The sequence below is a fragment of the Dermochelys coriacea genome, chromosome 16 (genome assembly GCF_009764565.3).
Source record: "Dermochelys coriacea isolate rDerCor1 chromosome 16, rDerCor1.pri.v4, whole genome shotgun sequence".
Classification (NCBI taxonomy): Eukaryota; Metazoa; Chordata; order Testudines; family Dermochelyidae; genus Dermochelys; species Dermochelys coriacea.
The window spans coordinates 20709573-20725842 of record NC_050083.1 but is presented as its reverse complement, the minus strand read 5'-3'; the positions used below and the strand labels follow the sequence as shown (position 1 = coordinate 20725842).

General features: G+C 46.6%; 1 protein-coding gene across 4 annotated transcripts in view; it reads left to right on the top strand.

Moving 5' to 3' along the window:
- Positions 1–16270, top strand: part of KCNT1 (potassium sodium-activated channel subfamily T member 1) — a 202345-nt gene that overhangs the window by 16744 nt on the left and 169331 nt on the right. For all 4 annotated transcript variants that reach the window (XM_043498810.1, XM_038374838.2, XM_043498812.1 and 1 more), the window contains exon 2: positions 7736–7897. In XM_043498810.1, the coding sequence (XP_043354745.1) occupies positions 7736–7897 (162 nt within the window). The remainder of the gene's footprint in view (positions 1–7735; positions 7898–16270) is intronic.

Genomic DNA, 16270 nt, shown 5'->3' with positions numbered 1-16270 from the left:
TAAGAGCGTGGAATTCATTCCTGTGCTTCAGTGCTTGGGTGTGTTGTGGGACCGCTCGAGAAGTCCAATGCACTTAGCTGCTGGGGGACGGCTACAGTGGAAACTCCGGGTTCCAGCCTGCTGTGGGGCAGCTACGGGAGAAGCTCAGTGCGAGTGGAGACTGGAGTTTTCATTCTGAACAATTAAAAGGGAGGTGGAAGAACATGTCCTGCCAAGACAGTGACAGAGGAAACCTCTTTGTGCCCAAAATGATTGTAAGGAATTATTCACTGAGCAGTGATCCCTGTGGAAATCTCACTCCCATAAAGCTGCCAAGGTCAGTGTCTGTCTAGGTGACATGCTGAGGCTAAGCTACAGCTGCCCAAGGGGCTAGTCTAGCTTTCACTCTTGACTTTTCCATTCATTGTGTGTGTGTGTGTGTTTGCTGCTTTTCTCAAGCTTCTCTGCCCCTACCCCCCACCCCTTTCTTGTTTGGGCTGGTGCACCCCAACTGCCTTCTGGCATGCCTGCTCGTTGCTCCATTCACTGCCAAGGAGCCTGCATTGATGGTTTTAGCTAATGTGTGTCACTTACACAGGAGGAGGGTGCTGTCTCGTTTCCAGCCTAACAATTGGGAAGGAACGTGTTTCCCCTCCACACTTGGCCACTGAGAGACCCCCCACAAGGATGTCACTCAAAAGGAAGGGGAAAAGCAACTGTAATCAGGTAACCATAAGAGCCGTGGGAGGAGAAGCCAGGAATGATGGTGATTTGTACGTATTGTTTAAAACGCACAGAAAATTAAAGGCGGGGAGGCAGAATTTCCTGAATAGCTTATTGTTCATCAGAGAGGCCAGGGCCGATGATGACTTTTTGAGAGAGCCCAGCACCTGGAGGATCTATTTTTACCAAGAAGTCAGAGCGAAGAGTAGGTGGAAAGTGAGAGATGCCTTGCTGTGACGATGGAGAAGAGAGATCAAAAAGGAAGCCACTCCAGTAAATCCAAGACTCACCTGGCTTAGCATACCAAGGTGCTGAACATCTGCAGCTCAGGTGACTTCAAGAGGAGTTGACATTGTTCAGCATCTTTGAAAATCAGAATACGCATGTGGAAAGAGGACAGGGCTGGTGCATTGGTGTGAATCTCTTTGTAGGTACTCGCAGGATGTTGGGCCCGGTCTTGCAATACCAGAGTGCCCCACAAACACCTCTCTTGGGATAGGGCAGTATCATCCTCATTTTACATATGGGGGGGAAACTGAGATCCAGGGAGAAGAAGTGATTCCCCCAAGCTGACACAGATGGACTGGCAGAGCTTGGGACTGAACGTGAGTCACCTGAACTGCAGGCCGGTGCACTGACCACAAGACCCACCCTTCCTTAATGGAAGTGGTTGGAAACAAAGACCAGAAGGGGGAATCTCCATCCTTAGAGGTTTTTAAGGCCTGGCTTGACAAAGCCCTGGCTGGGATGATTTAGTTGCTGTTGGTCCTGCTTTGAGCAGGGGATTAAACTAGATGACATCCTGAGGTCTCTTCCTACCCTGATCTATGATTCTATGAAAGGTGATGGCGAAGCCCTGCTGCTGTGTGGGATCAGAATGGCCTGAGTGATCTCTGGTCCCGCTGACATGGCTGCTCTCTGACTGAAGGAAAAAGCTGGAGGGGCAGTTTGTCTAGTGAACACATTGGCTGAAATTGGGGTTGAGAGCAAACCAGTCACCAGGAGGTGTCAGAGTGTGGGGAGGGCTGCCGTAGCAAGTGGGCCATCTGAGAAGCCATCTTGAAAGGCCATGGCTGTGAGGGGTGATGGGAGGCCAGCCAAAGGGAACCAGAGCCTTGGAAGGACGCCCTATCTCAGGGTTCAGCCTAGTATTTCCTTCTAAAAAGACTAAGGTGGAAGACGGCCTTCTGCCCTGCAAATTAACCCTTCCATGACCACTTGATTAAAAGAGGGGTGGGTGGGTGTCTTGGGCTTCTAACAGCTGCCGTGTCTTAAAGCCAGGTCTGGCCATTTTGAGAGAGCCCCCGAGATCATATCTCTGCTCACCCTGCTGACATGAAAGATGCTCTCTGCACAGGGAATGGAGAGGGTCAAGGGCGGGCCCACAGCTGAATGAGCTGTTCTGTGCTGTCAGTGGGCTGGGGCCTGCAGAGGCTGCTTGCAGCCGGTGAAAGGCAGTCCAAAGAGAATATTCTCCTGCTGTTTGAGGGGAATCTGGACACGTTGCCCTGAAGAGTCAGCAGCTGCTGGGACACAGGTCCTGGAATGACACAAGAAGGGCAGTTTGTGAATGGGGGTGTGAACCCCTTACATCCCACCCACTAGGCAGACATCTGATGAATGTACCCCTTATGCCTAGCAGGTAGCTCCTAGCATAGCCGCTCTGCCAGCCAAACTAGTGAATTCAACGGTAACAGTGCTTTGTGCTGCAGACACAGAGACGTGTCTGTCATCAGCAGGGATGGAGGCCAAGCCGTCTGGCTCCAAACTCGGACACCCCTACTGCTCCACCATCAGTCACGAGTGACTAGCCTTGTCTCTCTGTAGGCTACAGCCAGTCATTAGAGGGTAACAACAGACACCCCGCAATGTGTCATAGCTTTACAGCATGCACAGTGGAATGAAGCCGAAGACAGTGGTTCTGTTTTGGCCAAGTAGAGCTGGGTTGGAGTAATAAGATCAGGTGTTGGGAGCTCACTTTCTATCAGATGCACACAGACTTCTTGGACTGAAGCTGGTGGAGGAGAGAGGGAGCAGGGCCCCTCTCCCTTGGCTAGAGGATGGTACATGCTGTCCCAGTGAGATAAGGCTGGTTAAGTCTCGGTGCTAGGCATTGGTTTCCCACACAATACTGGTTTTGTTCCTCTGAGTTCCCAAACTAAACAGGGTCATAACAGAGGGTTGTTTTGGCAGGTGCATCAGACTCAAGTCCAGAATGTTATTAGAAGGAGGCAACAGCCTCTATTCTGTTTGTCCTCTGGCTCTTGTGGAGGGGGGCAGTCTGGTGAGGTGCTCAGAGCTTTCTGCTCCCACTTTAAATCTTGTCAGGTGGACCCAGAAGTGCATTTATTTAACAGCAGTGAGGAGAGGGCACTTGACACTTTGCAGTATCCCCAGGCCCTATATTACTGTTGAGGATTTAGAAGCATGTCCTAACAATGGGCATGATCCTGAGAGGTGCTAAGCAACCCGGCAATGTTCATGGACATCCATGGAGTTGGAGATGGTCAGCCCCTTTTAGGAGGTGGGTCTGTTTATTGTGTAGATAAAATAGGAATTGCCAGACTGGATTAGACCAGTAGCCCATATAGTGTGGTGTTCTCTCTCTGATGATGGCTGGAACCTGATGCTTCAAGGTAAGTGCAAGAAGCCCTATAATGGACAATTATGGCATCTGTCAAGAGAGGAAGTTCCTTCCTGAGCTTAGGCAGCTTGTGATTGGTTTATGCTCTGGAGCATGAGTGCACATCACTCTGCATGTGGTTCACAGCATGCAAAGGATTGACTGAGATGGAGTCAAGGATTCCTTGTTCCTGTTTCACTACCCTTGCCTTCATCCCTTGTTACCGGTCAGTGCAACATCTGGATTAAAAAACTTCCCTATGCCCCAAAAGAATCGATGGCTTTTAAAACAACTGTCTGAGCCCTGAGATGTTTTCCTACAAACAAAATTGGACTATTGGGTCCTGACAAGCTCAGTGCTACTTTGACAGCACTTTAAGGGCTCCCGTTGGCATCACAGATGCATCGGATGAACACTCTGTGGGCCAGAATATCCTTGGCTCAGCACCAAAGAAGTCATTGGAGTCCTGCAAGGGATGCATGTGGTCCTTCGTATGTATTTTCAGTCTCTGATGATGGTGCTGTCAGCAGCATAGCTGCTGTTTGTGCCCTGTGTTCAAATACAGCAAGAGAGGAGCAGGATTTCTGCCAGCCCATACATGAGAAATTTTATTGACGAAAACCAAGGCTGATGCAGCAGTCAGTTTCCTCTTAAATAAGACTCTAAAAGATCATGTTTACAAATACAGGAAAATGACTGACTGTGTCTAGCTCCAGATCTACAATAAAACAGATTAATTTCTCTCTGATCATATTAGCTTCAGTCCAGCCATCTCCCTGCTCCCAAGACCTCAAGCTTCACTCTATCCCCAGTCTTTGTGTGAAGTTATCACTGCTGGGGAGTAAACAGACTGTGAGTCGGAGCAAAATTACATCTCATTAATCGATGTTGTTATAACTCCTTACACTGCATGCAAATTCTAACTTGCACATGGTTCTGGAAGCAAGGATTGAAATTAAACCACAATAAATCATGTTAAGTTGTTTTCCACTGCTGTTTGACTACTAGGCAATAAATGCTCTTGTCTATGGCACTTTGATTTTACACTCCACTAGAACTTGGAACACGATTTGACTATTTTGTGACATCCCAACATCGTGGAATTCCCAACTTGCTGGAGAGACTGGCATTATAAATTCCTTATTCTTATGAATGTTATGCAATGGACCTTGACAGGGTTATCCTTGGGTCTAGAAAGCTCTTGTATTGTGTTAGTAGCACTCTCTCCAACAGTGAGATGCACACAGCTTGCCAGGGAGTGATCTGGATGCGCAGGGGCTTGTTGTGGGGTTCTGGGTGCAATGGTAATGGGACTCTGCAGGGGGTCCAGGTGAAAGTGGTTGGGGCTCAGTGTGGGGGGTGTTTGGGTGTGGGGGGGATAGAGCTCGGCAGGGGGTCCAGATGCTGGGGGAGTGGGGCTCAGTAGGGTGGGGATCCAGGTGCAGCTGGTTGGGGCTTGGTGGGATAGGGATCCGGGTGCGGGTGGCTTGTCAGGGTGGTCCAGGTGCAGAGGGAGTGGGGCTTACCAAGGGGGGGCAGGTTCTGAGTGCTGGGGTGAGGTTTGACAGGAGGGTCTGGATATGAGGGGGTCTGGATGCATGGGGATTGGGCAGATGGGGGAGCAGCTCCCTGTACAGGGATCCCTTCCCCTGCAACTGAGGAGTGATGGGCACAGGAAGCGGGGGGCAGGGAGGGAGTTTGCAGAGCTTCCTGCAGCTGGGGGAGAAATCTGGGGCGTGGGTCTGACCTGGCCCCAGATGCCGTGTAGTGGAAGAGGAAGTCCCGTCCTCCCCAGCCCAGCCAGGACTAGCAGCTGAGCCTGGCGCAGAGTCGGAGCCACCAGCCGGGTCTTCCCCAGTCCCTCCCACTGCCTCTCAGTGATTTACATCTCTGCTGGCTGACCTGGTACCCAAAACATTCTGCTGGGGAGGGTCACAACGACCGCTCTTGTGGCTTCCCTTTGCTTCGCTGTCAGAAAGCCAGTTTTCTGCAGGGAAGCAAAGAAATATGTGGGGGACATACATTCTGTGCATGCACAGTGGTGCAGAATTCCCCCAGGAGGATTCTCTGCACCCTGAAGTCTTTAAACCATGATTTGAGGACTTCAGTAGCTCAGACATAGGTGAGAGGTTTATTGCAGGAGTGGGTGGGTGAGATTCTGTGGCCCGCATTGTGCAGGAGGTCAGACTAGATTATCATGATGGTCCCTTCTGACCTTAATGTCTATGTGTCTATGAGTAAATTCTGCATCAGCTCAGAGCTGCAACCACTTGCACACATAAGTAACTTTACACACGTGAGTAATTCCCTGAGTTCATGTATTTCAGTTGAACTCAACGGGAGTATATATGTGCATAAAGTATTTGCAGGATTGGGGCTTTTATTTGCCCACTGGAAACTAATTAGTGGAATGCTCCCTTTCTGCATGGCACTGTGTATATCTGTGTATGGTCTTGGAGCCTTAACAGTTTATGTGCCCTCTACGGAAGGGAATGTTCCTTTAAACAGGAACTTGTTCAATAGATTTCACCCTTTGAAAGAGGAAATGCCCTGCAGGTGGAATTGTAATCTTCCAAGACTGAAGAGAGAGCTTTGACTCGTCTAGTTTTATGTGTACACTATCCTATGCAGAGATGAAAAAATCAATAACCCTAGTATTTCCCTTAGCATCCATTCTAGGGGTGAAATCCTGGCCCCACTGAAGTCAATGGGAGTTTTGCTATTGGTCTCACTGGGGCCAGGATTTCACCCTATAATTATTAAATACAGCTAGGATGTGGCTGAATAAAAGCAACTTGCTGAACACCAGAGCTAAACTCTTCTTGTAGGAAAGCCTCAGCTTGGGCCTTTGCCATTAAATTATAATTAGATCTCTCCTTAGGTTGTAAGATGAAAGAAGTTGGAACAACTTCTGCTCTGACACCAGTGTAAACCCAGAGGGACTCCTTGATTTCAGTGGAATTTGGCTCAACTTCTCACTTCAACCTATTTCAATATACAAGGCCAAATTCTGAATTGATTTATACCCCTATATTTCCTTTCTGAGGCCCAAGGGATTGCATGGAGTGCAAATCAGTGCAGACTTTGGCTTTCATTGTGTGTGCAGCAGGTAAAAAGAGTTGGATGCTGGCATAGAGTGACTTCCTCGGAGAGCTGATTTAAAGGGACAATGTCACATAGTTTATATAGACATGATATGATAGACAGGATTTTTTAAAATCTGGGAACAATTTTGGCTTGGTTTAACCATTCGTGCAATTTCTGCAACTCAGACTCTTTAACTGGCAATTAGTAGCTCACAGCTGAATGGAGAGCAATTTAATTCCCCTCGTTTTAGCCCTAAAGTTTGTTTAAAAATGGCCGGGTTTCTTTTTTTTTTCCTCCTCAACCTTTTGGAGGTGGAGAGAAGAGAGCGTGTGTAGGCTACAGAGATCACGCACACATTACTGATGTGACAGGTTTCAGAGTAGCAGCCGTGTTAGTCTGTATTCGCAAAAAGAAAAGGAGGACTTGTGGCACCTTAGAGACTAACAAATTTATTAGAGCATAAGCTTTCGTGAGCTACAGCTCACTTAATGCATCCGATGAAGTGAGCTGTAGCTCACGAAAGCTTATGCTCAAATAAATGTGTTAGTCTCTAAGGTGCCACAAGTACTGCTTTTCTTATTACTGCTGTGCGCACTGTCGCTAGCTGCAGCACTTTCCTTCGGAATAGCCTGTTACTGCACATTCCACACAACCACAACTTTTGATCAGTCAACTGGCTTCCAGACAATCGCAGGGCAACCCCCCGCCCCATTCCCGTTGTCCGAGGCCGCGGGCTGCCAGCAACGGGGGGAATACACCCTCCGAGCCAGGGCGTGTGGCGGATGGCCAGGGGACTGACTCATGCCTGTTAGCGGGATGCTGGTTTGCTCGAGTGGCTGAAGTGCCGGCGGCGCCAGCGGGGAAAGTGCACCTCGGTTTCCCACGCTGCAGCTATGGCTCCCCCAGCCCCCCCTTCCCTAGGAGCGCGCTGCCCTGGATTTGCCGGCCGTCTTTGGTAGGCTTGTCCTTTCCCCTGAAGCCCGGCCCTGCTCACCGTGCCGGGGGAGGAGATGGGGGGGCCGGGCATAGCCACACAGACCTGAGCGGGAGCCGCCACTTTCCTCTCCCTCCCCACGGGGCCGTGCCGAGCGGGGGGCTGGGGGAAGCCTGCGCCCCCAGCTCTCCCCCCTCCCCACGTCCAATCCTACATCGCTGCTGTCCCGGCTCCTCCCGGGGCTCCTGAGCGAGGCGGGCTCCCGCGGGCCGGGCAGGCGAGCGTCCCGGCGGGGCTGGGAGGGGGGTAGTTGCCCGGTGATCCCCGGGCCGGGGGCAGCTGGGGCAGAGGCTCCCGCCCGGCTCCATCCGTCCCCTTCTCTCCGGCAGGCTCTCGTCGCCGGGGGGCTGCGGCGGCAGCAGAAGCGGGGTCATCCTGGACATCGCCTCCCTGAAGATGAACGAGCTGGAGTCCGAGGTGCTGCCCCTGCCGCCCCGCTACCGGTTCCGGGACCTGCTGCTGGGGGACCAGGCCTTCCAGAACGACGACAGGTAGGGGAGGTTCCCAGGGCACGGGGGGGGGACAGGGGGTGTCAGCCCCCAGGGCACGGGGGACAGGGGGTGTCATCCCCCAAGGCACGGGGGACAGGGGTGTCAGCCCCCAGGGCATGGGGGACAGGAGGTGTCAGCCCCCAAGGCACGGGGGGACAGGGGGTGTCAGCCCCCAAGGCACGGGGGGAACAGGGGGTGTCAGCCCCCAGGGCATGGGGACAGGGGGTGTCAGCCACCAGGGCACGGGGGACAGGGGGTGTCAGCCCCCAAGGCACGGGGGGACAGGGGGTGTCAGCCCCCAGGGCATGGGGACAGGGGGTGTCAGCCCCCAAGGCACGGGTGGGACAGGGGGTGTCAGCCCCCAGGGCACGGGGGACAGGGGGTGTCAGCCCTCAAGGCACGGGAGAACAGGGGGTGTCAGCCCCCAGGGCACGGGGGACAGGGGGTGTCAGCCCCCAAGGCACGGGGGAACAGGGGGTGTCAGCCCCCAGGGCAGGGGGTGTCAGGGACGGGGAGGCAGGGGGCTGGCACAGAGAGTATGGGGTGGGCAGGGCATGTTAACCCCCAGGGGATGGGGTTCCAAGAGGGAGCAGGATTGGGGTGTTGCTGGCCCATAGGGTAGAGAGAGGCGGGGGGCAGAGGGAGCATTGCCAAAGCTCATTGGGCTGGGGGGTAGTGGAGGAGAGGATGCTGGCTCTAAAGGCTTGTGTGTGTGTGTGTGTGTGGGGGTGGGGTTTGCTGGCTGCTTTCAGGGAACTCTCCAGGGTGCTGAAGGCACGTTCCCATCACAGGGAATCTTAAGTGGCATCGGCCGGCTGGAGACGAAGGGGGATTAACTGGGCGGTGGGGGGGTGGGACACCATCTTTTTATTGACCCACTGAGAGTGGGATTCCGTGCGGGATCTAATGGAGACGCGCGAAGGTTCTGGGAGCTCCCTTAGGAGCTCACGGTGGGTGGAGATCCCCCGGTGTATGGATTTGGAGGCCATGCGGTTATTAAGAAATCGTGGTTTGGGTTGAAGAGTTTGCATTTATTTAAGAGTACAGTGCTGGCTGCACTTAACTCCGAAGCTCTGTCTGCAGCGATGATGCTAATTTGAACTGAGCGATTGCAAAGGACTGCTGGAGATGTTGCAAAATTGTTTGCTTCTTAGACTGGCTTGGGATATAGCCTTTTGGATTTTATTTGAAAGCTTCCTTTTCCTCCTCACTCGCAGTGATTGATTAACAGGTCTGCAAAGCTAAATCAAAACGAAGAAAAGACTTAAGGGATCTCCTTAAGGATATCAGTGAAAACAAATTAATAAGGAATTGCCCTCCAGTGAAACGTAAAAAGAATCAAGAAGCTATAATGCCAGGGGATAAACTACAATATTGTAGGTTGTTTCCCACAAATTAGTTGAATGCCTAAACAGCTAGCCCTGTCATGGTGAAGCAAATCTTACGTTGCTGGGTTGTTAACTCTTGGATAGTTATGAATAACGGGGTGTACCTTTTTAAAGGCAGCCATGCAGTCATGTCACAATGCCGCTTGGAATACCTGAAATACTTAACAAGTGAAACTATCAGGCAACAGAATTAACTTATTAATGTCTGAAGTTGGGAATTAAAATCTCTTTCTAACAGTGTTTAAGATTTCTTTCAAACCTCTAGATTAAATTTTTAAAGCTATATTTTGGAGGTCAAAAAGGGAAAGGGTGTGTGCTGGTGTGTACTAGATATAATTCAGAAATTATATTTTAAATTTTAAAACAATATCCCTCACATAATAGCTGCATAAGAAGAACTGGTAATTCTCAAGAATGAATGCTTGATTCACAATGTTTTGAAAAGCCCTTAAAAGTCACTGCTTAAAACTGATGTAGATGTATCATGTCCATTAAGATGAATTTATTCAGGGAAAATGGGGATTTGATTGGAAATAGACTATCACACAATAAAATATCTGAATTTAAAAAATATGACAGTGATTTTTGTAAGGATGAACATTACAGTTCTACTGTTTTCCATCTTTAAATCATTGTAATGGATGTGAAATACCTTAATTTTTGAGTCACTGCAGATTTTGTGTTTATTCTTTATTCTCATTTGGCACTGGTCATTAGTCTCTGCTTTAGTCTGGATACAGGTGTCTCAGATTCAGAAGTTAGCTTGAGTTTTAGTGTGAAGTTGCTCGCTTGAGAGTGATGTTTCTGTATTAACTTGGCAAACCCATTAGCTTTGTTTCTCAAGATGTTTTTAATTCACTTGCTTTTGGTGCTGTTCTATCCAGTTGTTTGGCTTTCCACCTCAGCCTGGCAGTATTGAAAACTCTACACTGTAGTTGGAAATGTTTAACTTCTTTGATAGTGTCCAGTCCTATCATCCTTGCTCATGTCAATAATCCATGCTCACATAACAAGGGTCAAGTCAATGCTCTTATTGATTTCTGCGGCAGCAGTTAGATCACTCCAGAACACTTCTGAAAATTCTACTCTTCTGGACCAAGTACAGTTCAAGGGACTGATGACCATAGTATCTTGGAGATGAATCAAGCTCTCTAGAGTAATTTTGTCTAGTAAATTAGCCTATTCCAAACCAGGTTAATGTTTAGCTGAGTTAGACTAGCAGAGCAAAGTGGGGAAACATTTTTGGCATTCCTATACTTACTCATAAATACCAAGCAGTTCAGATATATGCCTTGAAATGCTTTGGTATAATTTTGACAGGAATGTGATGTTTTATATCAGATGAAAAGTCCCTGTGAGAACAGCCCAGGGCATTATGAACAATTTAAATAATAATGTATGCAGGCAACATTCCTGGTCTTAGAGTTGGAGTGTGAATAGCAAACTCTCAATGGAACAAACTATCTGATTATTTAAAAGAGCAAAGTAAAAGGATTAGTGTTGTACCTGCCTTTTTGGAAGCTCCCTCAGAATGTTAATGTTTTCAAAAAATGATGCACACCTATGGAGCAGCATCAACTTGAAAGGGCTACAAATACCCTGCCTCAGAAAGGAAGCCAGCAATTAGCTTTCTGTCTTATTAGAAAGCATTTCTGTTGGCTGGAGAATTATTGAACCATTTTCACCACAGAGGATGTTGGGGAGATACCTACACTGGGTTTAGGTAAGAAAGATGAGATTGAGGCACCAGAAGAGAAGGTGTCAGAGCAAATCACTAAGTAGCTAAATTAAAGAGCAGTAGGAGCAGAGATTGCGTCCAAAAATTCTGCAGGAATTTTGGAATGAAATGACTGAGCTGATAACAAATATATGCAAAATCTCATTGAAATCAACTACCAAATTGAAGGGTAGCAAATATTGTACCTATTTTAAAAAGAGATGAGGGGTTGAAGATGAAAATTCTACACAATAAGCCTTCAAACAGGTAAACTGGTTGAAACTGTAATTGCAAAATAGAATTGTAATATGCCTTGATAGAGGATGGGGATAAATCAAGCAGGAGATAAATAAGAAGAAATATTATGGGAGTAGAGAAAATAATGAATGATACAGAATTGTTATCTATATATCCTTTCTCCTTCTGCACAAGGCAAGGGGATATTTAATGAAAGCAACAAATTTAAAATGGAAAAAAGGAAATGCTTTTTCACACGACTCATAATTAATCTGTAGAACTCATTGCCACAGAGTATCATTGTGGCCTAAAGATTAGTGGGATTCAAAAGCAGGACTAGACATTTATATATATAATTAGGACATCCACAATTCCTAACATAGCATTAAATTTCATTTAGAAGGGACACAATCTCCATGCTTCTGGGTACAAGCCAACTGCTAAGTGGCGTAGATAAGAATTTTCCTCTTAGGGTAGGTTGCTCTATGAAGGCCCTTCCACTGACCTTAATAGATTTTGGGTCAGGCCCTAAATGCCCACTTGCACCTTATTCTGAGGGATTTGATGTTAGCTACTGTCAGAGTCAGGTTTCAGAGTAGCAGCCATGTTAGTCTGTATTCGCAAAAAGAAAAGGAGTCCTTGTGGCAGCTTAGAGACTAACAAATTTATTTGAGCATAAGCTTTCATGAGCTACAGCTCACTTTATCAGATGCATTCAGTGGAAAATACAGTGAGGAGATTTATGTACACAGAGAACATGAAACAATGGGTGTTACCATACACACAGTATGGAGAGAGATCACTTAAGATGAGCTATTACCAGCAGGAGTGGGGGGAGGGGGAGGAAGAAAACCTTTTGTAGAGATAATCAAGGTGGGCCATTTCCAGCAGTTGACAAGAACGTCTGAGGACAGTGGGGGGGGGGGGAAATAACATGGGGAAATAGTTTTACTTTGTGCACTCCCAGTCTCTATTCAAGCCTAAGTTAATTGTATCCAGTTTGCAAATTAATTCCAATTCAGCAGTCTTACTGGAGTAAACAGACCCTTGGTCTGATCTGGCATGGCATGGCAAGTCCGTAGTTTTATGGTTCACTGATACTCTGTTGCCATGCAGGCAGTCAAAACAATCAGAATATAATAAAGCTGTGCAATAAAACAAATGTTATTGAACTCACTTATATCTGAGCCAATGCCAAAAGGACAAAACCTGAAGGGAGTTGAAGTGAAATCGGGAGGGGGATGCTCATTGCTTATGTTTTGCTGCCTTTTAACTAACTTGGCAACATGGTAAAGTTCTGACGCTGCTTTACTTGGAATCCTCTGTTAGATGATATTGCAAGCATGGCCAGCTGGGGTGCTGGAGGAGAGGAGCAGGGACTGAGCGTAACAATCCATTGTTGATGTAAGACAGGAATTTATAATGAAAGTTTCTGGTTCTAAAGTGAAATTGATATTTACTGATTAAAGTCAGCTGAGAAAGCACATCTGTGGAACTGATAAATATGGATATATGACACAAGAGCTTCCCTCTGTATCTTTGTACTCTTGACTATATCAGTGTTTGGCCTCCAACACCCCACTCTTTGTCAGTTTTATCCTGGGCAGAGCGGTCAGCTGGGGGAGTGGGAAAAAGAAAAAAAAATCAGAACTGTGTCTGAAAAGCAGGTCCATTAGGATCATGTTCTTTGCCCAAGTTAAACAGCCAGCAATATTTTCAGAAAATCAATGCAGAGAGCCACAAGGTCCATTTTATAGTAGCAAGAAGTAAGGATGTCACTTTGATTAAGTGTCTTTTTCTGAATCTAATTATCAACCAAGAATCCTTTTGGTATATGCAAGGATTTTTATAACAGCTTTTTTGTGGAAGGTATGCAGTGCCATCTATATAAAAATTTCAGCATCTTCTGCTTTGAATCTGAGATTCTCCTGCTGCATAACCAAGAAATAGCAGCGCTCAGAGGGATTTAACATCAGGCAAACTCTTCTCATTTGTTCTTCCAGGTTAATGGGTCTGTGATGCATTTTCTTCCTCCTTTCTCGGGATTATCTACATTCCAGTTTTTAAATTTGTCACTAAGTGCTATGTCTAGATCATGGGCCAGATTATGTTTATAGATTCATTTATCTGGCTACAGGGACACCCTATCACTACAAGATCTGCCTCTTGCACTCTGCAGTTTTGCAAGTTATCCCTAAAAAGGAAATGATTTTCTTCTTGAATGCATCATTCAGTGTAATGCTGGACAGTACTGCACAATTCCTTATCCTTCACCAAAAAGAAAAGGAGTACTTGTGGCACCTTAGAGACTAACAAATTTATTAGAGCATAAGCTTTCGTGAGCTACAGCTCACTTCATCGGATGCATTATCCTTCACCAATTGCTCTGAATCCTCACTCATTTTCTCTGTAGCTAAAGCTATCCTGTATATACGTGATTGTCACTAGGCACACTGGCAAATTTCTGTGACTTATTTAGAGAATATGACTGCTTCTTTGAAAACACTGAAATGTATCCTGAAGTTAATGACATTTATTTCTGTGATGACACGGTACTGAACGGTGCTTACAAAGCTACATTTTAACAGTACTTCAGACTATGCAGCCTCTTCCTCATTGGTTAATGTCCTTTTTTATTAAAAGAGGCAGGATGCTCTTAGGGTGAAGGCCCTGGACTGTGACTCAGGGGATCTAGGTACAATTTCCAGCTCTGCCTCCTTCTTCGTGACCTTTTGGGCAATTCGCTTCACCGCTGTCTGCCTCAGTCCCCACCTGTAAAGTGAGGCTCACACTCCCTCTCTCCTGCCTCTTGTCTAGATGATGAATTCTTCAGGGGAGAGCCTGTCTCTTATAACATGTTGGTACAGTGCCTAGCACAGTGAGCCCTCAGTCTCATTTGAGACCCCTAAATCCTGTTCCTATACCAATACAAAATAATACAAATGACAGAATTAACAGTAAGATCATATTTTCTTGAATTTCAGATATAGTTCAAATCACAGTGTGCTGTCTACCTCTTATGGAAAAATACTGCCAAAGTGTGGAGAGATCACACAGCATGAGGTTAAAATGACTCTACTCCCACTAAACCAAAAATTATCTGCTATCTAGTAACTAGTCAAATGCTTTCAACAGCTGTCATGTAATGAAACATAAATAAGTTGAGAGCATTGCTTGTATCTATCACTGCACTTAAGACTGAAGTTTGATTTCCAGCTGTTTCTGAATGATGCATTTTATCAGACATAACAGGCAGCACATTTTAGAAGCTGGAACTGTAGGAGGTCACCTGGCAGGCTAACCTCCCCACAGAGAGGGAAATTAAAGGGAAGAATGAAGGGCAACTGTGCATTGAGACACCAATGCTTTTAATAATGTCAAGGTTTGTATTTCACAGGGAAAACCAGTAGCTTGGAAAAAAGCTAATAGAAGCAATTTAAATACCTGGAAAGGAAAATTTAGAACATTTATTAATAATTGAGATTATATTATCCTAAATCCTTACATCGTTGAGAAGGTTCTTATGCTGACAGTAATCTAGCAAGGGACTAATACTGAAAATAATTAAGCAAGTTTGATTAGTAATAATAAACTGCATGATATTTCCAGTTTAAGTGAAGTGGTGTATGGCTTATATTTCTTAATGTTTCCAAAGTCTTGTGAACAAGCTTCTGATACATCTGGTAGCAAAATAGAATAATAGAATATTAGGGTTGGAAGAGACCTCAGGAGATCATCTAGTCCAATCCCCTGCTCAAAGCAGGACAAACACCAATGAAATCATCCCAGCCAGGACTTTGTCAAGCCGGGCTTTAAAAACTTCTAAGAATGGAGATTCCACCACCTCCCTAGGTAACCCATTCCAGTGCTTCACCACCCTTCTAGTGAAATAGTGTTTCCTAATATCCAACCTAGACCTCCTCCACTGAAATTGAGACCATTGCTTCTTGTTCTGTCATCAGCCACCACTGAGAACAGCCAAGCTCTATCCTTTTTGGAGCTCCCCTTCAGAAAGTTGAAGGCTGCTATCAAATCCCCCCCACTCTTCTCTTCTGCAGACTAAACAAGCCCAGTTTCCTCAGCCTCTGTAAGTCATGTGCCCCAGCCCCCTAATCATTTTTGTTTCATAAATTCATAGATTCATAGATACTAAGGTCAGAAGGGACCATTCTGATCATCTAGTCAGACCTCCTGCACAACACAGGCCACAGAATCTCACCCACGCACTCCTTGTTGCCCTCTGCTGGACTCTCTCTAATTTGTCCACATCCCTTCTGTAGTGCAGAGACCAAAACTGGACACAGTACTCCAGGTGTGGCCTCACCAGTGCCAAATAGAGGAGAATAATCATTTCCCTCAACCGGCTGGTAATGCTCCTACTAATACCGCCCAATATGCCATTGGCCTTCTTGGCAACAACAAGCCACAAAGCAGTTAGAGTTAGTCAAACTGTAACTTTAATTTTAGCATCCTTTTAAAGATGCAAAAGGAATTTCTGATGGCATGATAAGAAGCCTTTATTGGATGAGTTTTGGATGGCTGCATTATGACTCTTCATAGCATTCTTTGTACCACCAACACAGGCAAAATCAAACTGTGTTATGAGTGCATCTATGCTGCAAATGGCAACATGGCTGTAACTATAATGCAAATGGCACCCAAGCAGTCAGGGAACTTCCAGAAATACACTTATGGCCTATCTTGCTGTAAGTAATGCCAAGGGCATACATTAATTTGCTGTACCCAACAAAGAGTACAAGGTACAGTGCTATCGTCTGTGGTGGGAGTGGGGAGAAGTTGATCTCAGCAGCTGTATTGACCCGGCACAGTGTGTCTCAGAAATAAAAGTTAAGACACATTTAAAAAACAAATTTCGTTGTGAGAAATACTGTACATTTTGTGGTATGCCTAGAATATTAGGGCAGGATGGTGAATCAGGTAGTACACAGGCCAGGGATTTGGGAATCTTGGGCTCTCAGCTCTGACGTTAACCTGCATCGTGACAAATCACTTGCCCTGTCTGTGCCTACC